The sequence below is a fragment of the Eschrichtius robustus genome, chromosome 9, assembly GCF_028021215.1.
Source record: "Eschrichtius robustus isolate mEscRob2 chromosome 9, mEscRob2.pri, whole genome shotgun sequence".
NCBI classification, from domain to species: domain Eukaryota; kingdom Metazoa; phylum Chordata; class Mammalia; order Artiodactyla; family Eschrichtiidae; genus Eschrichtius; species Eschrichtius robustus.
This window is the reverse complement of record NC_090832.1, coordinates 43,049,311-43,069,770: the sequence shown is the minus strand read 5'-3', so window position 1 is coordinate 43,069,770 and position 20,460 is coordinate 43,049,311. Positions and strand designations below refer to the sequence as shown.

The 20,460-nt window shown below is 34.2% G+C and overlaps 2 protein-coding genes across 3 annotated transcripts in view; one reads left to right on the top strand and one right to left on the bottom strand.

Moving 5' to 3' along the window:
* Positions 1–20,460, bottom strand: part of CEP85L (centrosomal protein 85 like) — a 156,370-nt gene that overhangs the window by 74,874 nt on the left and 61,036 nt on the right. The gene's annotated exons all lie outside the window — the stretch shown is intronic.
* Positions 9,155–18,854, top strand: PLN (phospholamban). Its single transcript, XM_068551333.1, has 2 exons — positions 9,155–9,243; positions 18,097–18,854. Exon 2 carries the CDS (start codon positions 18,194–18,196, stop codon positions 18,350–18,352), a length of 159 nt encoding a protein of 52 aa, XP_068407434.1. The 5' UTR covers positions 9,155–9,243; positions 18,097–18,193; the 3' UTR covers positions 18,353–18,854.

Genomic DNA, 20,460 nt, shown 5'->3' with positions numbered 1-20,460 from the left:
GGGAACACGGGTTCGAGTCCTGGTCTGGGAAGATCCCACATGCCGCGGAGCAACTGGGCCCGTGAGCCACAATTACTGAGCCTGAGCATCTGGAGCCTGTGCTCTGCAACAAGAGAGGCCGCGATAGTGAGAGGCCCGCGCACCACGATGAAGAGTGGCCCCCACTTGCCGCAACTTGAGAAAGCCCTCGCACAGAAACGAAGACCCAACACAGCCATAAATTAAAAAATAAATAAATAAATAAATAAATAAAAAAGTTTAAAAAAAAAGTGAAGCGGGTAAACAATATATCCAAGATTGAGGAACAAATCATTTTCCCTAAGAAATCAATTAGAAGATTGGGGGTAGGGGGGTGTGTTTAAGTCCTCAAATTTAATCATGAATTTTACTTATAAACAAACAGAACGTAGCATTTTCCAAAGGTTTTGTATAATTACTTAAGGATAACAAATGTACCAGACTACAGAACCAGATTCTACTAAAACGGAGCTGTAGCATAAGTGCTAACATATTTCACTTATTTTTAAAAGCAGATTACCAAAATATGTTTTATCAAGTTTTTTATCATATTGTACTATTGAGAGATAAAAGAAAAATATATAATAATACATGTGTTTGGGGACCAAAGCACTGCCTACATTATTTTTAAAATGTATGAAAGGATTTTTCTCAAAGTATACAAAAGGAATTATTAATGGTGGTTATTTTGTGAGCAGAGAGGGAGGAGACTTTTACTTTATATCAGTTGGGATTAACTGACTTTGCTTACCATACATGTACTACTTACTTCTTTTCAGACAGTGTAGTTATGGGCCATTAAATACTTTATTCTTCCATATGTTAAAATTACTGCTTTTTAAAAAAATATTTCAAGAGTCAACAATGGGTAACCTTCTCAGGGTAAAATTGTTGAGAGGAGTTTAGAGGGGCAACTTGATTGCTGTTCAATTTAAACATCCCTTCACATATTTTGCTAAAAAGTATAAGCACCAGAAATGTTAGAGATTTTTTTTTTTGTAATGCCCAGAGTCTAGTTCATCCCTAGCCCATAGCACACAATCAAGAAAAAGACAATGACTAACAACAATCCCTCAAGTATATTTCTCAGCCTTCAAAAAAATCCAAAATTATTTTGAACAGCACAGACAGGTATTGTAATTAGAGTGACAGTACTTATGACAGTACTTACGGCAGTGGTTCCTTTCCCAGTTTAGTCTGCATCACGATAAGCTTGACCTTATTCTTTTATAACTCCTGGTACTCAGCACAGAACCTGACAATATTTGCTAAATATTAAGCAATCGAAAAATTTACAATCTACAAAAGTCTACCATCCCTGAAATTACCATTACTTAAAAATCTCTACTATCATTTTTATAGCAATGATATACAAAATAAAAAGAAATATATACACTCTAAAGATTAGAGTTCAAAGATCAATCCACAAAATTACATTTGAATAAAAATCATGCTTTCCAGCTCTTGAGATTCAGCCTCATTTCTTTCAGACCCAGGAAATCTCTGAGTAATCTACATAACTAATTTAATTTTAGTTTGCATTTTAGAGATACATTTGAAAGAAAGTCTTCAGTGACTATACTGTGTTTCTATTTTGTAGGTGTAATGTCTCAAGAGCACTTTCTGATTCTCAAACATTCAGTACACAGATTCATAATGATCCAAATACTGAATTTTCAGATATTTTATGTTTTCAAGTTTGATTTAAAAAATCAACATATTAATGCTGGAGTCAACAATCAACTCTTCAGCTATCCATGGCCCTAACTAAGCAATAAACCTATAAAAATGAATACATTAACAGGGCAGCCTGATAAACTTTGCCAAAAGTATGCTCTTAATCTTAATGCTAAGGGCTGGTCCTGGAACCTACTCCCCACCTTTGACCAACTCAAGGGCAAATGAAAACCCCAGATGATGATATGCTCACATCCTTTTGCTGTGCTATATAAGCTTTTAATTTGGAGATGGGTTAAGGAGGAAGTACAGATTACTGAGATATAGCAAAACAATGTACAACTCTCAGTACATTAAACTGATAAAAAGTTACAATGTCTGCATATTAGAAAGTTGGGCTTATTAATCTTTTCCACTGGGACATCGCTTGCTTTATAAGATAAACATGAATTTTACATATCAAAATCCATTTTACATAACCTTTTCAAGAATGCATCTATGCTGAAAATTCAAGGGTCAGTTGGTCAGTTGCATTTGTATTCTATACCTTCCTTTAACTTATCCTTTTACAAGCTCACTTGTAATGGCAAAATAACATTCAAAATATCCATTAACCTTAACCTCCAAGGCATTAGCAGTGTGAGGAGTAAAGAAAAAATAAATCAGTCCCTATTCATGAACTTTATGGTAAAGAAAAAATAAATACCTACAAAATGTATAAAGTCCCCCTCCAACTTCTGCTTTATCTGAGTTTCCTGAATTGCTAAGAGATATTCACTTATTACTTATGCAATTAAAAATTAAGAACAAACAAAACAGGCTTCTCCCTACCTATTTTTGAATAATAAAGGCACTCCAAAGGAACAAGAAAGTAAGAATAGATTCCAGATAGAAGAAATAACACACACAAATGGCAGAGTTGTCAAATATGGTGGGAATAGATGACAACACCAGATTAGGAAAAACCTCTGTATGCAGTGCTGTAAAATTTGGGTTTTTAATCTTGAGGGACATGGTGATAATAAAGAAAAGTTCTCAGCATGTGAGAACCAAATTTACCCTTGAGAAGGCAACTTGGATATCAGGGTAAAGAACAGGAGAGGCTCAAGACAGAAGGTATATATAAAAGTTCAGAGGAAAGCTGATGAGGCTATGGGAACACAGATTTCTAACTGGCAATCTGCATTTGATTTCTTAGTGGACCAGAGTCTGGGAGAAGACAGAAAGAAGGATGAGTCTCAAATTTCCATTTTGGATGACAAAATAAATAATGATGCCACCATAAAGATTGGGAATGCAAGGAGCTCAGTTGCTGGGATGCCAAGCACAAAGATAATGAATATAATGGACAGGGTGGGACTACAAATCATTGAACTGGATTAGAATCTTCCTAACAAAGGAACAGCATCATGGTCTACAGAGTTCTGAAGCAAGTATCTGGAGACCTGAGGGTTGTTTTTTGTTGTTAAATTGGTTGTGTGTGTGTGTGTGTGTGTGTGTGTGAGAGAGAGAGAGAGAGAGAGGGAGTGAGATTTTCCATTTCTTATTTTGGCTTCAGTTCTGCCAGCTTCTTTTGTATAAAATATGTAGTTCTCTTAGAAATCATATTGCTTCTTACTACATGTGCTAATTTGACTCTCGATCCTGAATTTTCTTGACCTCCTAGTGTTATCTTGCAATAGTGGTTAACTTCCAAATGTTAAATGTTTCACCTGTATATTACTTGTTTACTGATAGACAAGTTCCTTAAAAAGCCGCAGAACATGCTATAGCATTTCTTTCCATAACTTAGAGTGTATTTTGTACATTTCCCCCTAATTGTGTAAACCTACATGACAAGCCCCTCCCTTAAACTAACTGGCTTCTCTTGATGTCAAACTCTTGCCCATTGCTAACTGGGATATTTAATAAGGAAAGAGAATCTGTCCAGAGTTCAGCATTTATGAAAAAAATAAAATGCTTGAGCCTTCAAGTATCTGACAAGTCCATTTTAAAAGCGAATCTACCTCCCCTAAATGATCTCAAGTTTTATAAGTTACTTTATTATTGGTCTTTTTTACCCCCGACTTGATGAATAACTCCTATTCTCTCTTCTCTATTACCTTAGGCACTTCCCCATCCCCTAAGTCTCAGACTACTAGTCTCATCATTTTTGCTCTTAGATGTTTTTTTCAACTAATCCTTCTTTAGGTAGCTTTAAATTTTAAGGCAGTAATTCTCAAACTTTTAACAGAACAGAACCTTTAAGAGTTAGGTAAAATCCTTGGGAGTCTAGGAGGTCTAACTTTAAAAAGCTCCCTATCTTTGAAGTATCACAAAAATTTATTCAAAGCTTGCATTTTACTGTATTATATATTTGTTTAAGTATTAAAATGCTTTAATTCTGTCACCACTTAAATTATCTTTTTGTCAAAAGTTTCCAGAAAAAAAAAGTCTACCTTGAAGCTTCTTTTGCTTCTGACATACCACTACAACTTGAAGTTTAAATACTCAGTGTAAAAGATTTTTATACATCATAATTTCCTTTACATAGAGTTAAGTAAAATTACAAGAACTTTTAAGGAATACATAATTAAAAATGCCATAAAACTATAAAAACAAATGTAAAGAAATTAACCCAGGAATCAGAATAATCATTTACTTGGGTGGGGAAGATAGGGGGAACATGGCAAGACCGTGTGTGGTTAGATATAAGTTATTAACATCCCAGCTTATGTTCAGGTGGTAATCTTAGAGCTGCTTTCTTTTTTTCACTATTAAAATAAAATAAAAACTAAATAATTACATAAATAAAAGCAGGTCTTGCAATATTAAGAGTATGTATAGTACCATGAATTATTATGAATCCAATGAGCAAAGAAAACAAAAATTTTTTAAAAATTTAGAGCTTCAATTCAGGAAGCATGGGCTTATGGTTCCACCTTCCTTCAGTCTTACTCTACAAATATATTTACATCATCTTTAAATGACAAGAAAGTTTATTTTCTCAGTTACTGTACTCTTATCCCCAATCTCTCCCAATTATTCTCCTCCTCCCCCATGATGGGCTTTAAAAGTGAGAAGTTTTTAACTGTCTATAACACTTACTTCTGCAGAATCACTCATTCACTACCACCTTGCAATCTTTCCTAGTTCCCCCTTTATTCACTCACTCATCCAATCATCCATTGAGCCAATATTTAAGAATTGCTATAAGCCAGGTTCTATACTATAAGGAATAAAGAGGGTATAAATATGAGTTATTGGATAGTTCTCAAGTAGCTTGGAATCTAGTCTAGGCAGATATACTAATAAACACAATAAAATGAGACATAATAATAGGGGTACATGCAGAAGTATATATCATAAGAAAGAGAGGGCTGCACAGAAGACGTAAATTGAAACTAGCACTTTAATGGGAATAAAGGTTAGTAAGGAGGACATTCCTACAAAAAGTGAGGAGGCTTAAAATAGAACAACAGCCTGTTCAAAAAGCCGCAGGCAGCTGTACAGGGCCACAGCACAGGATACAAGGGAATGTGATACCAGACAAAGCTAGAAAAGCAGGGCCTAAAAAAGCAAACTAGGAGGTCTGGATTTTAGCCCGTTTGAGAACTCAGTCTTCTTTCCAAAAAGGACTGCCCCATACTACGACAGAAACAACTCCCAGCATAGGACTTCTTAATTTTTTGTGCCATGGACATTTTTTGGCAGACAGCTAAAGCCTACTCATCTGTTCTCAATGTTTTTATATCATAAGATACATAGGATGCCAAGTAATTTTTATAGACACTCCACTCTTAAGGTAGTGAAGCGTAAGGGTGGGCTGTGCATAGTAACTTTCTTCTGGAGAGTGCAGTAAGGAGGGAGAGGGAAAAGAGTAACTTTACCATGGAGAAACTTGACGAATACTTCACTTCAGCCAGGTGATCAAGGTTAACGACATCGGTAAGTCATGCTGATAGTATGTACACTTGATATGTGATGAAAATGGCACTTTACCTCTCTGATCTTCCTCTCAAAAACACATTAACCAGCCCTAACCATGAGAGAAACATCAGACGAATCCCAACTGTGGACATTCTGTAAGAAACCGTCACAACCAAGTGGACCAAAGGAGGCACGATTGCTAAATGTAATCTGGTGTCCTGGAAAGAATCCTGGAAAAGAAAAGGAACACCAGGGGAAACAGAAAATCTGAATAAAGTATGGACTTTAGTATCAACACTGGTATAACCGCTGTGAGAAATGTACCATACTCATGTAGGATATGTTAACAACAGGGGACACTGCGTATGGGGTATACAGGAGCTCTCTATACTATATTTGCAATAAGTCTGTAAATTTAGAACTGTTCTAAAATAAAACTTTAGGGACTTCCCTGGCGGTCCAGTGGTTAAGATTTCATCTTCCAATGCAGGGGGTGCGGGTTTGATCCCTGGTTGGGGAGCTAAGATCCCACATGCCTCACGGCCAAAAAAACCAAAATGTGAAACAGAAGCAATACTGTAACAAATTCAATAAGGACTTTAAAAATGGTCCACATCAAAAAAATAAAATAAAACTTAAAAAAAATTAAGTGAGATACATAGGATTAGAAAGGAAATAAATTACACTGAAATAAATATTTAAAAAAACAAACAAACTTGTGTTGTAATATTTCTGCTTTTCTTTTATTTTCCTTTTCTGTTATGCTTCTTTATTAATGCATTAAATAACAATATATTTACAGGCAGGTCTAATTTTGTAATTTCAAGTGATATGAATGTAAGCAGTATTTCAAGCTATCTGCAACAACTATACTATATGAAATTATCTAAGATTGCTAACGGTGACAGTCAAACATACTGCTAATACTTCCGCAGTTTGTGGCCTACAGTCAAAACTGAAGAAATGCTAAATCTCATTTAGAGCTTAGTAAAAATAAAGATGTCTAACATTTTTCCTATCCAAGTTCAAAGGGCACTGAACTCTACCCATGGACTGCAGATTAAGAATCATCTTCAAAAGGAAAATAAGTGCTAACACTAAATGGACACTGTGTTGCAAGATCTCTAATAGTCATTATACATACTTCTTCTCATTAAATCCTCACAACAAACCCATTCCACAGATAAGGCAGCTTAGACAAGTTTGTATAAGGTCATGCGACCAAAAATGGATTCAGACCATAGTCTGACTCTAAATGAAGATTCTGACAAAGCACCTCTAAAAACACTTTCCAGCCCCTCATTGTGGAATTTCTGAGGAACAATCTATTGACTATACTGTAGCTCACCAGTGCTCCTAGTAAGCAACTTTCTGTTTAGGCAATCAGCCTAAACCGAAGGCGTAACACTTCCTAGAGTTCCATTTGGAGGAATAATAATGATCGTCCTCCTCAGCAGCAGCAGCAGCTAACCAAAACGAAAAAGGTAAACACAGAAGCTCCCCGCCCTTGTACCAATCTGAAAAGTAAATTTTTATCTCCATTTTCCAACTCTAACACACAGTTTGTTAGTATCCTTCTAAGGGTGTGTGTGCCCAGCTATATATGCTTTTAAGCAAATCTGCCAACATGTGATATATCTAGGCCATATTTTATTTGGTCTATGGCGGTTTCTTATACAACTTATACAACTAAGTATTACTAATTCTATTTTCTTAGAACTAGAGGTGCAACTACAATGATCTATCCCCTAAGCTTCACTTTCAAATGAATGTGTAGGTGAACTTAAAGCAGACTTTCTAAAAATAGTTTGAGTTTTCAGTAATTCAGCTATCTCCATCTTAAAATCCCTTAGCTGACGTATACTACTCTCTGAAATCCATGTCCAGATTATGGCTTTCCCCCCACACAACATGCCAACCTATCAGAGAATTATAACTAAACAGATCTGGATTTGAACCCTCAGTCTGTCCCTTAGCAGCTATGTCATCTTTGACAAATTACTGTAAACCACTTTAGGGTTATATTTCAAGGCCCTAGGTTTTGTATTTCATTAATCATTGGCAATTGGTAATAATAAGAGATCCTCATTATGTAATGATTGAAAGAAAAAATGCTTGAATAGCACTGAGCAAACTGTCAAACATTCATGCAATTTATTTAATTTGGGGTTTTACTTTTAAGTTGTAAAATTTTCCCTTAGCAATGTTTACAGAGGGCCTTGCTGAATGTTATTTCTCTGATAGTTTTAGTTGATTCTTTAAATAACAAGAGATTTGTTCTAGCAAAGGATTTATCTTTCTTTGGAAGAAGCCAAAATCATCTCCATTTAAGGACACATAAGCAGCTGCTGCAAAAGATTTTAGTTACCCATAAGAAAGTGAAGCAGACTGAGTTCACTCTGCTATAAGTATTTTAAAAATTAAAAATAACAAGTAGCTTCTCCAGAATTATAGTCGAGATTTAAGAATTAGAATCTGGAGGTGTGGTGATTTAAGTAAATCTAATATATAAACAAAAAAATTAGAAAAAAACAGGAAAATGATGCCTGGCTTGTCAAAGGAATTCTTTTCTGTTCTCGGAAGTTCAAAACATCATTCCATTTACTAAAATTTCATTTACACAGTAATTTTCAGGAAAACAACTACTGCATTAAATGAGGCACACCCTTTCAGAAGTACTAAATTTCCAAACACATGCACACCTATTGTCAATAAAGTATCACTAACTAGGATGCCACTGATTAGTGATTTGTGATTATTTCTTTTTTGCTAGAAAGTTACCCTTGATACTGTCAGATTATTGGAATTTTAGTAAGATTTTATGGTAATTTAATGTAGCTGTTAAAATATCCTAAGTACTTAAATGTGTAAACAGCAACTTTTCTTGGGGTGGTATCTATCAGTTCAAATGAGAATTACTATTCATAAAAATGTTGTTAAAGCCCTAACTGAGAAAACACAAAATTTTTAAAACCAAAATCAGATTTCTCAGCCTGGCTTTCTCACACATACTCTCTCCCCCATACACATGTAGGTATGAGAAAAGAAGAAAATAAGTCAGGAAAAGGTATAAAATTTGATTCTGTGACAATGTTTAATTATTGTCTTGCTAGAAGCTAACATTATGAAGCTGCAGTATTAAAGCAACAGCAACAACAAACTCAATGAAAGTTGTTTGGCTTAAGCCAGTATTATTATTCTCATTCTATTAAAATTCCTATTACTTTATTTTAGTTCTTCAACATTATCACCCTCAGTTTACAATCACTTCTAAGCCTGAAGATGCATGAACCTCTAAAAAAGAGCTTTCTACCACTCTGAACTTACTTTTTCACTTATCTCCCATATACTTTTTAAAATAAAGAACAAAAGGCACAAAGTGTTAATGACCTTTCCATACCTAAGGTTAAGATTAATGACATTCTAAAAAGTTTGGTTGTGATAAGACTATGGCTAACCAATCATAACTTCAGAATTCCTGCGTGACATCATAAGACCTCCCTAGAATACTTTTTCTCCTCCACCTACTTTAATTGTTCCCATAACTCTGGTAACAGTCAGAAAACTTTCCAGCTAAACGCCGGATAATACTTCATACAACTTACAATATTCTATATTGTGATCATCACAACAGCCAAGGTAAGAAACAGATTTCACTGATTATGGCAATTCTTACTTTCTATAACTCAAACTTACTGAACTTTTTAAAAAGTTAATCATATTTTATAAACTTCAGTTCAAAGTTAGATAATAACATGTCTGATTGACATAAAGCTTAATTTCTAAATAAATGCTTATCCATTCAGTGATAGTAAGAATAAGACTTAACCTAGAAATGATAAAGATAGCATTCATCTTTGGTCCTGGTTGTTGGTTTGTCATTTTAATTTAACCTTCACTTTTATTTTGCTCTTCAAAAGTAAATTTCTGCCAATTAAAATATCTTTCAATAATGTTACCATGTTTGGTACTAGTGGTGATTTGATTTCTCCACGCAAAAATAATGGTTTCATTTTGTTATGTGTTACTCTGCTGAGAAGTAGGGTAGGACTGAGCTGTCTGCTTACATCCGGAATACTAAGAACAGTTTTGTTACTGGCATGACTACTCCAATATTATCATTATGATTCTTTACAGGGAATATTAATGAAGTGGAGTTTAAGAACATATAGCACAAACTAAGTCCAGCCAACTTCTATTAAAAAATCCAAGCTTTTAATAAATTGAGTTATTTATATTAAATTCAATATTATATCATAAATAACAAGTTTGGACATTTCAAAACACTTGTCAAAAACATGTAAAATTCTTTCTAAAGTTACAGAACATTAATTTCTTTATTTTAAAAATAAAGAGACGTTATTTTGGTAGCACAAATAGTCCTAAGTATCTCCTTTGAGTGAATTTGATCAAATGAATGTTTATTCTGCCTATTAATGAATATACTTTTATCAAGTTACTATCCTCCAGTGTTCCTCAGTTTCCTCTCTTGTATTTGGAAGGTGGGGAGGAGGATGAAAAAATGCCCAGGAATGGAGATGCCACCATAAATTTTATAACTTCTGTTTAAATTCTACTCTACTCTTTATCCTCAATTTAATATATGAAATGTGTTTTCATTCTTAACTTTCAGTCAGGGCATAAAAGATATACTACATTGATTTTATTTCATTATTTTTATTTTTATATATATGTCAAAATAAAATTTACCTCTAGAATTCTAAGTTCTTATAACAAATGTTAACTCTACTGCTTTTTATAGATAAGAACTTTGTATAATTCCTTAAGCAGCTTTCCTTGAGGCATGCAAAAGCATTTCTAATTTTTGTCTACCACTGAGGCACCCTAACTGCCTCTAAGTATCTTCATATTCATAAAATGTTTTTCCTTTGATATTACACAAGAGTCACTCAGTGCAGGTGTTTTATATGCAGATTTATGCATTTTTACTCAAATATCTATCAAATTACATTCTCACACTTCAAATGAGATGTTCATGAATTCTTTTATAGTACCAAAATTTCACATCACATACTGCTCCACGAAGTTGTTAATTTCTAGAAAGAGCAGAAATTCTGCTATTAAAGTTATCCTTCGTGTGTCCAGATTAACGGAAATTACATAGTTACAGTGACTGTTATTCAAATTTGAAACATAATGCCCTAGTGCCAGACATAATGTCCCAACTAGTTCATCTCTTTCATAAGGTGAAATTTAAGTACTGTCTTTGTTTCATGTGGTTTAAAACTAAGTGCTTAAAAGAAAAAAAAAGTGTCTGATGAAATAAAATGGAAGAAATGTGAAAGATGTTTAAATTATGAAAAATTGATTAAGTCTTAAAAACACATGAAAGAGCCAGAGTACTCTGTCTAACTAAGAGGAGTCATGTCACTATCATTTCCTCAAACTCAAGTATCAAAATTATTTTAACAGTATTTCAGTGGACATAAAGGAAAATAATATTCCAGAAAAAATTGCATTTGGTTACTTATTGATATTATTTCTTAATCTCACTAATTAATTGGAGATAGAATATTTACATAAACAAAATAGTTCCCCAGAAGAATTAAAATTTTAATGTATTAGGTAAAATATTAACTGTGTCACGTATTAAAGCTTTAAGTAAAAATTAAATGTAAAAATTAAGAGTACCTAAATTAGACTGTATATTTATTACCAATCCTAGAAATAAAGAGGGCAATTAAAACTTCCTTCTTTATTCCTGAACAATTTTCTAAATGCACCATATACAAATATTTCATTTGATCCTCTTAAATCCCTATATGTTTGACACTCCATCTCTATTTTACAGTTTAGGAACAGATGCAAAAAGGTGAACTGCCCAAGGTCACAGAGCTAGGAAATGGTGGAGGCTTGGCAAGAGCCAAGATTTCATGACTCTAAACCACACACACATCTCATCCACTGATCAACATGGCTTAAAAATAAATCATGACATTGGCAAAACAAAATAAATTGAAAGTCCTCAAATGGCACTCTAAAAGGCAAAGTTAGAGGATACAAACTTCTATTTTAATTTAAAACCACTCCATTTCATTTAAAGTTAAATTTATGCATGAGGTATGATGTCCTTAATAGCCTTATAATATTCTCCTGATCACTTTCAAAGCCAGGGATATAAGAAAGTTATAGATGTCCTCAGTTATTAAGCGATTCACCCTGGAAGACAAAACTCAAACTAACTGCACAGATTTTAAAGAACAATAACATGCACAAATTAAAGTTTCTTTTTATTTAATTTGTTTCATTGCTAAAATACTCATGTCTTTAATCTTTAGCTTTGATACCTAAAATTCAGGTTAATTTCTCCTCAAAACTTTTCAAAAAATTACATTTTGTTATGTACTGTTTCTTAATCTCACTAATTAATTGGAGATAGGAGAATACTTGCATAAACAAAAACCACACTTTCGTATTTCATTCCAGTTCCATATAAAATCCTTGGCTTTCCTCAGTTTCATTTCTGACCTCCTCACATTCTACCATTTAAAATATTCAACCCCATTTGTTCTGAAGTGCTTGAATAGAGCAATCTTGCTTTATTTATGCTATGAAAATCACTAACTTTCATCTAAACCTTTAATTAACACAGTACTGATCACACCAGCAAAGAAGAAAACCTAAAGGTTAGAAATCAAGGAAGTGATGTTTCTAAATTACAGTGACCTAAATCAGATAATATGTAGTCTCTTTGAACATTTCCAGAAATAGTACATCAATGTTCTTACCCTACATAATTCTGAAGCATGTATTACCAGAGAAACACAAGAAAATGAGGCCTGGGTGTACATCTCCACCCCAGTAAACTTGTAGTCAACTGAGGACCTCTAGTGCTTTTTAAAATGTATTTCACCTTCAGGTCTCGCCAAAACAGGGGGGGAGGGGAGGACCAACTTACCCACATTAGTGGGGATATATTTAACTGGCATTCATTTTCCTTAAAACTTCCTCTACACTTCCTCCTCACATGCTTTTCCCCCCAAGAAGAATCTGAAGGTTAAAAAGAATATTTTAATTGCAAATAAATTAATCTTAGCATAATAAACAGACAATAAAGACAAGCCCACGGACTAGCAACAGCAGTGTGTCAATTTCAAAGAGAAAATCTGTATGCTGCTGTTTAATGAATTTTCCTAAAGGCAGAGCTTTGAACTGAGGGAAACAATTCATTATGGGGTCAATTTAGGGGTTGAGAATATGTTGATTTTTATATGTTTACACAATTCTTTTCATAACCAGGCAGAAGCAGCTTGAAGATTCTTTCAAATAGCCAGTGTGGACCAACAAAGCTCTGGAAAGTTGCTGACACAAAATAACTTCCAAGTTTATTAGCATTAGGCAATCTCAAAAGGAAAATGATTCTACCAAAGTGAACTTTTGGATGCCAACAGATTGATGACAAATCTAATGATGAACTGTCCTGATTTAATTCAACAACCACAACAAAAAAGATGCATATACAATCGCTTCTGGATTATCTGCAAAAATGACAGCAAAGAGTAGGAAAAAATAACACCCCCCCCCAATAATCCTAATATAGACAAGTCCTGTAACTCAAATCTATAGAGAATTCTAACCTTCTGAACCAACCTAATGGGAAAAATTTTTCAAAGAATGATCTGTCAGACTGTAGTCTTAGATGTGTATTACTTGAATTTACTAGCAAAATATGTCCATGTTTATTTTACTAAAAGCATAAACAAGCAGATAAAAATTAAAGGGAAGCAAAATTCTGAATACCACAAATAAAGAATCTAAGGAATTTATGGTTTCAGCAGAGGGAGTACTGAAAAAAAAACTGAAGTTCAGTAAGTTCTGCAAAGCACTGAAAGTGCTTAAATTACACGTGGGGATTACTGCTCAGTGTATACAACATCGTTAAGGTATCAATTGTCTAGCAAGTCATAAAGCAGACACCAAAAGTTTGCAAAAGTCTACTTAGGTTCCTTTTGCACAAGAATGTGCCTGATGTTACCTTAAGAAATAGAAATCAATGCAGACAAAGTGAGAACTACTGCAGAAGCTGACAAGGTACCTTGCACCCAAAATATTGCCTAACATGGCACATGATATCTGTTGAAGGATTAGAGTTGCCTGTAGTTTGGTCTCTCCTTCTTCCACTTCAAAAAAACAGAATACTATCTTGAACTTGACTGTATTTACTTCCCAATTTCATCTTTTTGAGCAAAAGAGGAAAAGTGGACAAGCAAAGGCTTTATAAATCCTACAAAGAACAGTAAAGGGTTATTCTTCCCATCCTTCCAAAAATTAGAATAATCACAGTGCCCACAGACATACAAGATACTCTGTGGGTACTTTTCTGCCTCTTACATGTAACTCAAGAGACAGGGATCTGGCACATCTACAACCAAATTCCTATCAAAGCATTTTTCATATTTTCAATATTCTGATACTAGGGCCTGGATGGTGAATTAATTTTCAAAGTATCCTTACTCCTCTTGTCCTAAACACTTAATTTACATAACTGTCATCCTTTTAAAAAGCCCCCCCCGGGGGTGGGTGTTGGGCGGGGGGGTGGGGAGTAGAGCTAATTTCAGTCTCCTTGGCTGTTTAGGCCAGATGTAAGTTCAGAATACCCCAACACAATCTATTTCTGACTATCCCAAAAGAATGCTCTAAAAGATTAAATTAAATGAAAATACAATGAAACAATTTTTCTAGGCTCTCCACCAAATACTACTGCATTAACAGCTTGGCTCTAAGAAAGAGAAGAAAAAAGACTGCAGGAGTTTTAAACTCATAGGATGGTTGTGACCACAGAGGAGGAAAAAAGAAAAAGATAAACACCTGACAACCATGCCATAAACTGCGATGTAGTAAAGGTCACAGACAACTCTAAAAATAGGACTGTGCTGTTCCCACACAGTTTTTCAATTCTCAACATATGACTGGAAGCCCCATCTTGTAGGGATGAATTTTGGCTTAATTATTATCATACAGACTTTGGAAGTTCAGCAGAATTAGGACTCAACACATTTCAGATCGTACCACTGTAAAATAAATAGGGCCCAATAAATTGCATGCATATAGCTAACATTTCAGCATGTAAAGTAGATTTGTTTTGGTTTTAGCATAAGGTTATAAAGGGACTACAAATCACTTTAGAATTATATTTCTAAGTTTGACAAGAAATAAGACAGTATCTTTGGTTGTCTCCTTTATAATCAATTTGTCTCCAGGAACAAACTATCCTTTCCCAACAATAGTTGGCTGAAGTATTATGAGATCATCTTTAAAATCTATTCATTGTATATTCATCATTAGATAGCTCATCTATTTAAGGCACACCTCTTTGTATTTCACAAACGCCAAATACCCACTTGTACAAAGCCCAGTTCAGGCTAACAAAGAGACTTGAGAAGAATATCGGAGATTATGTGTTTAACTATCAAATTCTATTTTTCACATGGTTAATCTGTTAATCACAGCACTATCTTTGATCATTAATAATTTTCTAAAAATATTAAAGTAAATCATAAAAACTCTTGTTCAACTTCACTGACTTGTTCAAATGGTACTAATTTTGCACTAAGTACTAGAGTACAAAATAAACACGTGATTTCTTATACCCACGAACTAGAATTCTAGTTGGGGGCACAGGCATGTAAATCAAAATTACAGCACAGCCTGATAGCCATATCTTGATACAGGTAATACCAGAGCCCTACTAAAACCCAACAGAGGTGATAACCAATTCTGCCTTAACGAGTAATGGAAGGTTTCATTAGGAAGTGATATTTAAACTGGGCCTTAAGGATTAACTGAAGTTTGCCTGGCAAAGAATCAAAGGTAGAGGCAGGGGGAGGGAAGACATTCCAGGCAGAGCCAGAACAACATGTGCAAAGGACAGAATCATAAAAGGGAATGAAGTATTTATGGAAAGGTGACATGTTTCATGTGACTCAAGTACCACTCACCAGTGTCAGGGTAGGGAGTGACTCTTGCATATGCTTCATGATGAATAACTGTCCTGCTCTTCCTTTTCCATGTTATATCTCAAAATAATTTTAAAATTTAGACCTTTCATACCATTTAAGTCCTGAAACTTCACAAAAATTAAGTTTAAATAGGAATTACCAATGCTAATTCTTTACAACCTTCTTAGTTGTACTCTGTTATATAAAGAGATTAGTCAGATTTATATAATAAAGTAATAAAGAAAACCTTCTCCACAATTACCCAACAGTATAAATCCGCTATATCTATAATAAACAAATATAAGCCGAAACAACTTAAAGGATGCTTCTTCTTAAGGAACAAAAGAAAACCCCTTTATTTCTATAGTATTTTACCTGAGGAATTAAAAAAAAAGTAATTAAATTAAATTTATACCAAGCTTATGCTGTCATTTTCTATTAAGTAACAGCCACTTGTGTTGGAGAATGAAGAATATATGCTAAAGACATATATATATATATATGAGCTAGAGAAACACAGTTTGTTACCAACTCTTTGAAGGAATGAAGTTTGACTTAAGTTGGTTTTTTGGATCTCCTCACTATAGGCCAATACTATGAAGGAGACCAGAGTCTTCAGCCAAATGAAAGCCCATAATTCAAACATATATATATACTACCAAATGTAAAATACACAGCTAGTGGGAAGCAGCTGCATAACACAGGGAGATCAGCTCGGTGCTTTGTGACCACCTAGAGGGGTGGGATAGGGAGGGTGGGAGGGAGACACAAGAGGGAGGAGATATGGGGATATATGTATACATATAGCTGATTCACTGTTATACAGAAGAAACTAACACACTATTGTAAAGCAATTATACTCCAACAAAGATGTTAAAAAAAAAAAAACTTAATAGAGCCAAGTTGAAGTGCTGAAATTATATAGAATCTAACCACCATATACCACATGGTTTCTTTGTAACAATAAATGAGGAGTTCTAACTGATCAGTCCTAATACATATCTTCCCCTTCCTCATTCTTTCAGTTCTTCCCTCTGCTGTCTTCAGCAGTAGTCTCTCTCAGAAATACAGCTGAAGGTTGAGATGGGTTTTCATGAGATATATAGCCACTACAGAGAAAATGAAATCAGGCAGCTGGGGTAAGGTAGTAATATCTTGATTAGCAGTGATATATCAACAAATGTTAACAGCTATTATCTTTGGCAGTTAATTACGGTTGTTTTTTAAATTCCATTTCTAATTTTTCTTATTTCAAAATTTACATAGACGTATCCTGATTGACAACAAATATCACCAAATGTTAATAGCTATTATCTCTGGGCAGTTAACTCACAGCTAATTTTTAATCTATATCTAATTTTCTACAATGATCTGTTGTTTTAAGTTTTGTTTTGTTAATTAATTAGCACAGATAATTGATTAGGCAGCAACTAATTAATTAATTAGGCAGAATAGCTTGTGGGAGCTCTGAAAGAAAACAAATGGAAACGCTGTTCTTAAGTACAGGTCCTTTGCAAATAGCAACTGTCTGTGGTAGACAGTGAGATAATGATAATTTTATTACTATGCCTTCTGAGTCTTGACAGCCTTCAGTACTTAATATCTTGTTAAAAAGTTACTTAAAATAGCATATTCTACAAAGCTATAAAATCATAAAAAGGAATGAGAAACATTTGAATCTACAGTTCTGGTAAAACACTGCTCATTGAACTATTTTATTCTGGAGTGAAATCAACATCCAGAGAATAATTTAATGCATGCATTTCTTATTATAAGACTTGCTCTAGAGCTATTTACATACTAATGTTCACAACAATTATGCTCACAGAGAAACAGCCTTAATAAAACTATATGTAAGGACTTCCCTGGTGGTGCAGAGGTTAAGAACCTGCCAGCCAATGCAGGGGGCACGGGTTCGAGCCCTGGTCCAGGAAGATTCCACATGCCACGGAGCAACTAAGCCCGTGCACCACAACTACTGAGCCTGTGAGCCACAACTACTGAGCCTGCGAGCCACAACTACTGAGCCCACGTGCCACAACTACTGCAGCACACACGCCTACAGCCCGTGCTCCGCAAAAAAGAGAAGACACCGCAATGAGAAGCCCGCACACCGCAACGAAGAGTAGCCCCCACTCGCCACAACTAAAAGAAAGCCCGCGCACAGCCAACAAAGACCCAACACAGCCAAAAATAAATAAATAAATTAAAAAAAAATAAACTATATGTAAGAACTTTTGCCCAAGGGAATAGCCCAAAACAAGCTGCACCCTAACCAAACTATACTTCCAGTCATTTTGAGAGGAGGAGGCAAAGACTAAAGTTATTACACCCCAAATACAAGACATCATGGTGACCATCACCAAAACAGACTGACAGAGACAGAGCAACACACACACAGACTGCAGAGATATTTGATGTCATAAATACAAATAATGTTGAGGAAGAGGGATTAATACAAAACTGTGTTTTACCTGTTCAGAGGATAGGTTACACATATTATGCTAATCCATTTTCTATTTTTACATTCCAGGAAACCTAAAAGAAGATAGTGATCTCACACTTGGCTGGCAGCTTTTTATCTTTCTCTTGACCGTTTAAAACTTCAGGCTTCCTGCCTTCCTGGTGTCATGGATAAAGTCCAATACCTCACTCGCTCTGCTATAAGAAGAGCTTCAACCATTGAAATGCCTCAACACGCACGTCAAAATCTCCAGAACCTATTTGTCAATTTCTGTCTCATCTTAATATGTCTCTTGCTGATTTGCATCATCGTGATGCTTCTCTGAAGTTCTGCTGCAATCTCCAGTGCTGCAACTTATCACCATCAGCTTAAAATCTATCATCCCATGAAGAAGGGAAAACAATACTATATAAGAGACCACTTCCTAAGTAGAAGAATTTCTTTGTGAAAAGGTCAAGATTTGGAACAAAACAAATTGTTAGCAAATGTATTCATCTGCTGGATGTTGTAAACATAAAAAGGGCTTTATTTTAAAAAATTAACTTTAAAATGACTATAATGTAAGTGTGCATAATGTAACTGCTAATTTTCTCAAAAGAGCTTATAAGTTTCTATCCCAAATCTTTCCTAAGGAGGAACTAGGGGTTTAGTTTTGAAACTGCACTGCTAACACGTTCACTTCATATATAAAGCAGTAGCTTCACTCTTTGGGGGTAAATATAATTTATACTGTACTGTAAAAGCCTCTTTGATGTTTATTAAGTATTTTTCAGGTCTTCACCAAGTATATCAAAATAATCATTCAAATGAAATGTCATCATTTGAAACAGCCCTCACATCTGTTATCTTTACTATCATCATACAGAAGTCTTTGTAGTAATTCTATCAGAACCTACATTCTAAAATAGAAATTATGTTTTTTCTATACTACCCTAATATTTTAAGTTTATGAGAATCAAGTTAAAAAAAGCAAGACCATACCCTTACATAAGTAAAATTTAACTAATTTTTTCAAAGAATTACAGAATTTTAGCATGTGTAGGTAAACTGTAAATCTGTTCTCTGTAGGACTTTATGATCAATAGACAAGAACTGCTGGTTAATTTAACATCTGACATTGTAATTAGCCATAAATACTAATACACTAATAGAACAGAATCAACCTTAATTTAAGGCACTATAGCTAATTATCTGAGTTAGAGCACATAACTGCCACACTGTATCTCTGGAATCATGAAATTTTAAGACATTAGAATGATTTCACAGGTTGTCTTCTGTTCTAATCTCACACTCAATGTAGGCAAGGAAAAGAATAAAAGAAAAAATATTATTTCAAGCATTAAAAAATAAAATTTTTAACTATCTCTCCAAAATTAACAAATTCTTTGATTAAATTTTGAAATGAACTTTTTAATCCCACTATTGTTTATGATAGGGCTTAGCTGTTTTCCTTAATCTATCACCCAGATGGTAAATACATATTTGGTAGGCCATTCAACAACGCTAAATTATAGATCCAGCAATACTAATCTACAATGATTTTCTTGCTGAATACATTTCCAGTTTCCCCTCTAGTCATTTAAAAATATCAAATATCTTCCAACAAATTAAACAATAGAAGTAAAAACTGGTTTGGAAAATATATTCACCAAAATTTGGTAATTTAAATTGACTCAGTTTAAAATCAAGTCTAAAATGGTTTACAACTATATTGCACAATCCGTTAATTTTAACTTACGTTCAAGACATACTACTGATATAGTAATTATTAAAGGAGTAGAAAATATGTAATTTCCTATACGATTTGGCAAAATATGGTTACTAAAAGAATTGGAAAAGTCAGTGTTGACCTTGGTTTGTAACACAAGTGCTACTAAGAAAAGAGTGAAGGAAATATTGCTTTTAAGTTTTTTCTGAATCCCTGAGGGGTACTGGAGATAGGAAGGGGGATAATTTTGGTTCACTGATATCTGAGAACAGAGGGAAAAGGGGTTTCTTACTAACAGAGGGATTTCTTCAGTGAAACCTCATCTATGGGTTGGATATCCCTAACATCAACTAGAAGAGCTTATACACAAGAAGTAATGCATTCACTTCACTGGTGTCAATAATAACCCATGCAAAAAATAACCAAGTTCTGTAATTAGCTGCAATGATCTTAAAAAATAAGTGGAAATTTTGCAATAATAAATTCTATCCTTTTCATTATGTTGCTCATTACAACATCAACTGCAAACCATAAGCTGTGAGGTTATGGAGTTTTTCCTAAGTCAAACAGAAATAAAGAATTGTTTTGTTTTTCATTCTGCCTTTAACAGAAATTAAAACCTTATACTCGAGGATTACAGAATATTGTACCTTAGATTATATTGTAAAACAAAAATCCATTCTTTAAATGCAACTTATTTATTCTGTTTATCATGATGTGTAAAG